The sequence below is a fragment of the Mercenaria mercenaria genome, chromosome 14, assembly GCF_021730395.1.
Source record: "Mercenaria mercenaria strain notata chromosome 14, MADL_Memer_1, whole genome shotgun sequence".
In the NCBI taxonomy this organism is placed as follows: Eukaryota; Metazoa; Mollusca; class Bivalvia; order Venerida; family Veneridae; genus Mercenaria; species Mercenaria mercenaria.
Window position 1 is genome coordinate 46,741,615 of NC_069374.1, and position 9,731 is coordinate 46,751,345.

Consider the following 9,731-nt stretch of genomic DNA (forward strand, 5'->3'; position numbering starts at 1 on the left):
AAGACGTATAACAGAATAATTCTTTCTAAAAAAAGATTATCTAGTCGGTAGCCAGACTAGCTATAAGAATTAAGTGAGTATCTTTAGTGCGCACTGGCTAAACGCTTGTATATAATTATTAACTCTTCCATTTTTTCCCCTTCCACATAAAAATGGGTAAACTTTATAATTGTCGGTACTATTGTTTTACTAAAACATTTTGAAATTAAAATAAATGCGTAAACTTTGTCGTGACAAGCATTTTCATAACTTATCATGATCATAGATTAAACCTTTTTAATGATACTCAAATTCAACATTAAGACAAGTACTATAAATGAAATTGAGACAGTTATAACTTGAACGTTACCAAGACAACGGAGACTTGTGAATGCATTTTAAATGTCAAGATAGGCTAGCCACTAGACTGATAATAAAGATATTTTACATTTTTTATTTTTTTTCTTTAATTCTGCTCAGAGTCAAAAGACAGTCTATTCTAGAGAATTTCGCAGAGGATTGACGTTAAAATTATGATATTGGACATAGGATATAGACTGGCTCTAGTCAGTTCACGTCGTGAAATCATAAAAAAATGTAAAAAGGTATATTAAAGTCTAGAAAGATTAAACAGAAAACTAACGCAGTTTGTACATACATTTTGTCTTCACATTGTACTGAATATACATGAATAACCATGCAATTTTACACAGTCAAAAAGAAAATGAAGAAGAAAAGAAAAGAAACGTTTCCGATTGTATCAAAAAATTTATAAAGAAAAAGAACAACATAGAAATAAGAACTCAATGATAAATCAATGAAACCAAAGAAAAAAAAACTAAACAGAAATAATAAATTAACCGTAAACATCAACAGTAATGTGACCTTGAGGTGGCATTTTTGTTAAAATTTAACTTAGTCATGTAACTCATACCCGTTTTGTGAAGTGCGACGTTGTATTTCATGGTCCGGATATAAAATACGTCATATTTAAGTCTTCAAGGGTAGTAACAGGATCTTTTTTTTTTTTTTTTTTTTTTTAGATTTTTACGATATCTCAAAGAAGTATAAAATACATTTTTATAGACTTTTGGATATCTTTAATTGCCTCAGTGCCAATTTTGACAAAAAATGTATTACTCCATGTGTAAAATTCTGACCACTGAAAGATTTTGAAAACTTACCATTTCGGATTTTTTTTCTGCAAACTTTTAATCGAAAGGTGGCTGAAACTCAACAAATAAGGTCAAAATAATTGAAATTATCATTTTTTTATCTCCTCAATGGCTGAAATTTACAAAGGAAACAGTCATACCCTACAGAAATCGTTCTTTGACAATAAATCCAAAACTAATTAAGATATTTTGAAAATTAAAGAAAGTTCCTATCTATCTCCCTTGGAGTTCTTAAGAACGACGTAATACATACATGTATATATAAATAGTCTTACCATATATTTAAAAAGAAATCAAGGTGAAACCTGTTGGAAAGGTTGAATAAAATAGTAACAGTTAGCAATTAGATACGTCTAATTTGACATTAACCTAACGTAACGTTTTGAATAGACAGAATTTTCTGACATTTTACTCTTTCGTTAACCTCGACGAAGTAACTTAAATTTAGCCAGTATGGGATATGGTGTTCGTTTTAGAATTACTGCATTCTCTGTTTCTTTTTACTAACACAAAACTACGAAATATTCAAAAATACTGTATTTATCTAATCTCGTTTTAAAATCTTTTTTTTTAAATTTTGCTAACAGAATTCATCTTTATTTCATTCTTGCTGATCTGGCAAGAATTGGACACATTAATATATATCAACATTATTACATACTCATTTCTATTCCCCGTTAAGTTACGATGGTACCGGAAACGTCAATATTTTTCCATACACTGACGCCTGAATTTCATATCGGGTGCGTGACGTAATTCAATGTGTGTTGTTGCACTATGTTTTCTATTTAGTTCAGTATTGTCAATCCTATTCAGGCTATTGAACATATTTATGATATTTACATAATATTTATACGTGTAGATGCATATGTAATAAAAAGGTTATTATCTTTGCATCGGGAAATATGCGATCGTTCTTCAGCGGAAGAATATTGCGCTCCTAAAGTCGCGCAATATATCCACTGAAGAACTCGTGCATATTTCCCGATACAAAGCTAATAACCTATAATTATAATATGAAAATAGTTTCATTTCTGTTAGGGAAAATGCCTAAATTTGCCGAATCCTAAAGAAATGTGCAGACTCTAGTAGACATTATTCAAAAGAACATGCATAAAAATAATGATCTTACACGGTGCTCATGTAGCAGGTAAAACAACAATTTTGTTACAATTTTAGCTGAACAACCCCCCCCCCCACCCACCCCGAAAAATATGGGGGTTTCGGCCTTCAAAATTAGAAATAAACCAAACTATTTTTCACTATGCCTTCTTGATATTTATCGTTATAAAATATTCCGTCTGGAAACAAATGACACAAAACTAGAACCGAAAAGGGGAGTTCCAGATGTACCTTTAAAATACATGCACGTTCGTTATTGAGACAGCTACTTTGTCAATACGTTTTAATAAGCATTTTATCAACATAACTATTTATCGGCGTGCGTGACATTGTATTTTATTGCACCACTCAATCAGAGATAATTCATAAAAAAACGGTGCTAAATGCATGAAAACAGACAAAGATTCAAGTGAATAGCTAATGAATTCAGACATAAAAAATCTGGAGGTAGAAGCGGAAAGTGTATTTAAAACAAAACTCAAGAAAGGCCTTACCAAATAAGTTTGAATAATATTTTATAATTATAGCTTTTGCACTCGCAACGATAGACTTATATGTCTCACACGGTTATGACGTAATAACGCATGCGGTCGTGTACGCGTGGAGGCCCTCGGCCTGCACACTTCAGAAACATGCCCATATTCTTCATACCCAAATGTAGACTACCGAAACCGCAATTTGTTCCTTATATGAACTATAAATGCATCACAAAAATAAACGTTTCAAGGGTATTATAAGGTATAGGGTATATACAAAGTCTGACATTTCATACGCAGTTAAAATGATGTATATGTGAATGGTGAGTGATTATGGTATACCGGCAAAGATAAAAGTTACTTAAATATGTTGAACAATAAGACATCTTAAACGATACAGACTAATAAAAAAGGTGAACAGTAAACGATGAAAGAAAACAAACTAGTAAATAAGATTTCTAACTTCCTACAGAAATATTAAACTTTAATTGGAGAATAATTAGAGTTCAGATGCGTAGGGATTGAACCACGAGGGCGTTAGCCCGAGCGGTTAAATACTGAAGCATCTGAACGATGAACCGTGGTAAATTAGACAATAAATCACAAGAAGGCATTGATTGTTTTCATTCTGACATGCTCATTGACATACTTTAATAAACATCATGATGGAATTCATTTACCTGATGTACCGAACGTCACTCGGCAATTTGACGTCATAATTGACGTCATAATGTTCTCTTACCGGTCCGCGCGTCAACCGTTGTTTATCGCAGAATATACAGAACTTGATTTCCTTCTTTGTTTAACTGGAAATCAAATCGAGCCATGTTATAATTAACAAATAATCAAGGCCTTCGAGTGGTTTATCGTCTAGTTTACCACGGTTCAGAGTTCAGATGCGTAGGAATTGAACCACGAGGGCGTTAGCCCGAGTGGTTAAATACTGAAGCATCTGAACGATGAACCGTGGTAAATCAGACGATAAATCACAAGAAGGCCTTGATTGTTTTCATTCTGACATGCTCATTGACATATTTTAATAAATATTATGCTGGACTTCATTTACCCGAGGAGTAATGTATCGGACGTCATGCGGCAATTTGACGTCATAATTGACGTCATAATGATCTCTTACCGGTCCGCGTGCGTCAACCGTTGTTTATCGCAGAATATACAGAGCTTGGATTCCTTCTTTGTTTAACTGGAAATCAAATCGAGTAATGTTAGAATATGAAATCACGTTTGGCGCGCGGACCGGTGGAAAGATATATTGAGTCGCGGCATGACGTTCGTTTCATTACTATTCGGAGACATTGGTTATACTTATCATTTAAGTCATCAATATACAGTAAACGCTATTTAAAAATTTCCTTTATATCATGCTACCTTTCCTTCAATATTTTGAAACAATTTACTGTTATTCATATTTAAAAGGAAGAAATCAGTTCAATATCGCTGAACTTAAATCAGTTCGATTGTTGATGAAGTTAATGGAAATGATTGTAATTTTAAAATATCTTGAAATAATTTCTGTTTGATATGTAATGCTAACGCATCCTTATCGGACCCTATGCTAAGAATACTTCAGAAAATATCATAAAAATATTTCTTCACTGACCAAAGCAATCATGAAAATGAGTATAAACTATACAGATCAATGCTTTTTGATAAAAATTACTATTTTGCAAGCATTTTTACGAGAAAAAACCCTTATCATTTAAGGTAGCCTGATAAGCCGCAGGATTTCATATTTGTTTAAACTTTAAGGTAGAAAAAGATTCTGTGAAAAAGTTATGTCTGGCAAGAACGTTTTAAAAATTCAAAACTTAAAATCGGACATTTTAAACTTATCGTTTTCTCATAATCATTTTCCACTGGACGATGAGTAGAGTACCAACTTTGCACAAAGACCGTCTGATTCTATAAGCCAATGTTTCAATATGTCCTGAAGTTCTTCTTTCTTGTCTTTTTGTCGTGCTAGCTCTTCAAGTATTCTATCTGCACGTGCTCGTGGGATCTGTAAGACGGCACCAGACAAGCCCGTGCCCGCGGACCATAAAGCCGCGTTTATAAGCTGTTCTTGATTTTCACCGTTCCACAAAGACCATAAGAAACGACCTAAGATAAAGAACAAAAGGCAAAATGGTAAAGAAGTACTAAATAATTTGTCAAGTTACAAAATAATATAGTTCAGTACAGTACTGATAGAACTGACTGTAACAACAACGGTTTTTGTTGTCAGTACCACTAGAGGATTAAAATACCGCTAATAAATTTCTGTTTAAGACGATCATATTACATGATCTTGCTTCTGTTTACACCGAAGAGGTTATTGAGTTAGGACAATAATAAATACTTTTATAAAAAAAAATATTAGATCTACGTTAATATCCTTATTATTGTCTTAAATGGTTTTGCTATCAAAACACTGCCAAATTAGTACACAGCCGCACATGACAGTGAAATATATTCGAAACAAAAACTATAGATTATCCCAGTTTTCTTCTCTCAATGCATTTAAAACTTAACATTAAGATGGAACGTTATTATGCAAATTAAACCTAATTAACACAACGTTTTTTTTTTCTCGTCAGTATGCATCTACTTCTGCATTTATAATTTATCACCGAATGTTTCCATTTTTTTTTCTTTATAATTTGTCTTTGCTGAAGTTAATTGTTTACGCATCAAATCTTTATTGCATAAAGACAACATCAGACGCATATTACCTGCACACACTGCTCCTATTCCCAAAGACGCATTTTGGAAGAAACTTCTGTTAGCTGACGCTTTCTTTTCCACTGCCATGGTAACGGTTTTCATCGGTGACTCGCACCTTCTTAGTAACCTCCAAATCTGCTCTGTTTGCGTTATCACAGATTTTGAATCAAACTGATTTAAATGAAAGCTTTTACTGTCTTTCAAATGCTTTACGATGTCAATTTCAAGTTTAATCGTCAAGTCTTGAATTTCGGCAACATTCGATAACAAATCTCGCAGTTTGACCTTGATCACTGGCGAAGTAACAACGACAGACTCTACTGCAATTTTACAGACGTCACTCGAGGCAGATAAAAATAGCGTTTCTGATATAAGGGTAATGATATGTCGGAAAAATGATATAAGATAGTAGGGACATTGCGAGTTCTTCTGTCGGTAAAACTGTTCCAGTTGCGACACAAACTGGTGCGACCGCAGGTAAAACTCTGTGTTTCCATGGTAACTACCGTCTAAAAAGTCCTGTATGTAATCGTTCAGAAAATCAAGCACGGGGAGATCCCCTTCAGCTAACTGGACAAGTAGTTTAATCCCTGAAAATTATGAACAAATAATATTAATATATTTAGAGATGTTTTTACTGTATAACGAACTTCAACGTGGCTTTATGATATTTTCATTCACATCTACTGATAACTTGACGTTCTATTGAAATGTACTTAGCGGAACCACTAAGTGAAGTGAACTTTTATGTAAATCTAGACTATCATCAGGTTACAGGAAGATAATGTATGCGTGCTACAACCAGTTGTGCTCTATTTTTTGTTTGTTGTATATCACACACTCCAGCAGACAGTTTTTGGTCAATAAAATGCGATCGATGAATTGTAAGTTATCTTAACTGTACTGCATACGTCAACTGGTCAATAATAAAAACAAATACTGTTATATTATAAATAAATCCGATTAAATTGGGGTTTATGTTTATCTAGTATGACAACAATAAAATAGTAATTTAAACACCTGCATGACCATATACGGTAAAAGTAATTTAAACAGTAACCTTACCATTATGAGTTTTATCCTCGGATGATGATGTATCGTAAATATCCTGTTCACTTTTACTTCTTCTCAATGACACAAATTTTGCCATCTACAACATGTGTCAGTTTTCTTATTATTGCATTTTGTCCGTAGTTTGTATTAACATAGATCTCACAGGTACTATATATATATCAAAACCGGGTCATATTATCGCTATAATACACTGATACAGTACACGCTTGTCAATTTCTCAAGGTGACATGGGACAAGTTATTATTTGTTTGTCTATCTAATAAGGGCTTTTTTGTGTAATTTGTGCGTGTAATGTTACACAATAAATGATTAATATGTTATTATTGTAATAGCGGCTAGTCTTTACGTACACAATGTAATTAGAATAATTAGTCAGGTGATTTCGACATTGCAAAATGATTACATTACAGATAGTCCCCTTGTTTACTTCGGATACGGTGATATAGTATATTTGTTGTCGCGTGACAGCAGCAGCGCAACTTATTAATACGGATTCGCAGTCTATTTAAAACAGTTTTCATCTCTTGTTCAAAGCAACTGATTGCATGTTATTCGAACCAAGTGCTAGATAGATAGAAAAAACATAGTGAAAACTCGATAATTTGGTTTCTGCTGAAAAAAAAGTAACCACCAAGATCAAAATGACGATACAGGCTATACAAATGAAAGTGATAATTGAGCCGTGCCATGGGAAAACCAACATAGTGGGTTTGCGACCAGCATGGATCCAGACCAGGATCCATGCAGTTCGCTTTTAAAGCCTATTGGAATTGGAGAAACTGTTAGCGAACAGCATGGATCCTGACCAGACTGCGCGGATGCGCAGGCTGGTCTGGATCCATGCTGGTCGCAAACCCACTACCTTGGTTTTCTCATGGCACGGCTCATATTATCTTTATGCTTATATATGATACTTACAAAAAATGGCATATTGATTTTAATATAAACGTGCAGCTGCTGTTATTCAGATATAACACAGTAATGGAATAAATTCAAATTGCTGTGTTTATATATACTAGTACCTAAGAGGTTATGTTAGGGCATAGCGAGATTCGAAGTTAATTTCTTATTTTTTTTTCTAGTTTAAGTAATAATACCTTTATTTAAAAAAAAAATAGAGTTATAAGCTACTAGCCCGTAAATGTCTAGCAACATTTTTGTTCAGGTTTTTATGAGGAAAAGTAAAGTTATCAGCTAGATTCTAATATAATTGCAAAAAGTATAAAACAAAATTTAAAAGTGTCATAAATCATTGAGAATTTACTTCACTGTCAATCAATGTTAGACAAAAAGAAACAACAAAAACAACAACAACAAAAAATAATAATACAATAAAATAAAAAAAACCCAAAGAAAATGAAAAAAAACGAAAACAAAACAAAAACAAATAAATGCGAATCTGGATGAACGACATAGAAGAGAGAGAATTACCTCACGAATGTTTCAGAAACCATAGAACGATATTAGTTCCCTTGAACTAGCTCCCAACATTTTAATGAAATTCAGATCAGATAGGCTTTACTTGATTACACGACACGAACGAGTGCAACAATAACGGATTCGGGTATCCATTTGTAAATGCACAATGCAGAACCGATCACAGACTACTTATTCCCAAGATCATCTAACCGCCAAGACATCCCCAGGGAAAAAAGACGTACTACGGGCAAGAATGAGACAAAATGATAACAAGCTTAACAGCACATTTGAAGCAAATGTCGCTATTTATTCGCAGTATCCTATTTGAAGTATCTTTCTTATTCGCAAGTACATGTATCTTGTTTGCACTCAATATATTATTTGCATGCTGCATGCAGTATCTTATTCGCAGTACTTATTTGCACACAGTATCTTATTCATATGTATCTAATTCGCAAGCATTTAATCATTTTGCAGTATCTGTTTCGCAAGTATCTAATTGAAAGTATGTAATTTGCAGTATTTTATTAGCAGTTGCGTAATCATTGAAAAAATAAACATTCGACTGTTTTAACTAGGACACATGTATATACATGTATATCTGTATCCCTAAGTGTTTTAACAGAAAATATTATAGCACACAAAGGTATAAACAAGCTGCCAAATGTACCTTAAGTTGTGGGTCAAAAAGGTCAAATCATGAGTGTCCTACCTCATAACAAATAATTTAAAACAATGAAACATCTCTCGCCACAAATCTGAATGAAGACAAATAAACCTCTTAATTACACGCGGTATGGAAATTAATGTTTGGGAAAGCATCTGTGGCCTTGTTGCACAGCAGAATAAATGAGCCGCACCATGAGAAAACCAACATAGTGCATTTGCGACCAGTATGGATAATGACTGCATTTTACGATTTATGAAAACAAATCATACATTTGATGCAAGCGGCCCTTTGTGGTTGAAACATGATGCTCTATATACATATAAAAGCTCCTGTAGGTCAGAAAGATAACACATAGATTTCTTGTCTTCTCTCTGATGCAACACATATTTATTTTCAACATATAACATATGAGGCTAATTTAGACCTTGTAACCTAGATACATCTTTTTCCGGAACTTTTCATTAGAACATATTACACCACACGGAGCAACTAGTACTTAAGGGTACAGATCAGGCGTCCAGTAACGCCCTTTTTCTCCGAGTAAGACATTAATATACGGCAACAAATATGAGATAAGAATGCCACAAAGCTAAATTGTGACAATTAGATCCCTTGATTACAGGCGATAAGAAATTAATGTTTCACTTCTTTGTGAATGTCATTTCTGGCTTGACTGAATGCCGAATAAAGTGTTTAAGGTCTAATTTATCAATATTTCCCGATAAGCAATTATGATATTAACCCTTAGCCTGCTGGCGGCAAGCGATTCTGCTTTTGCGACCAGTGCATGGTCTGCACTGTTCGCTATTCAGTCAGTATCTTTTTTGGTTAACACCCCTTTTAACAGTTAATGGTACTGTCCAAATTGAAAGATGGACAAGTTCATTATAGAAATTTAGCAGGGTAAGGGTAAATGTAACAGTTTCAAATCAACATGAATCATTAAACTTTTATAGCGCGTCAGAATGAGAAGTTATCATTTTATGTCACCTTTCCTATGTGCGTAGTGTCTTAAGACTGTAACACCAATCTTAATTAAATGATTATAACGAATGCACAAAGCACAAGAAATATAATGTGATTAACATTCAGCCG

General features: G+C 33.6%; 1 protein-coding gene across 1 annotated transcript; it reads right to left on the reverse strand.

The window, feature by feature from the left end:
* Positions 1–2,370: 2,370 nt before the first annotated feature.
* Positions 2,371–6,922, reverse strand: LOC123528222 (uncharacterized). The gene is made up of 3 exons (XM_045307951.2): positions 6,539–6,922; positions 5,482–6,063; positions 2,371–4,870 (listed from the first exon to the last, which is right to left on the reverse strand). The coding sequence occupies exons 1-3, from the start codon at positions 6,621–6,623 to the stop codon at positions 4,617–4,619; spliced, it is 921 nt and encodes a 306-aa protein (XP_045163886.2). The 5' UTR covers positions 6,624–6,922; the 3' UTR covers positions 2,371–4,616.
* Between the last annotated feature and the right edge of the window lie 2,809 nt (positions 6,923–9,731).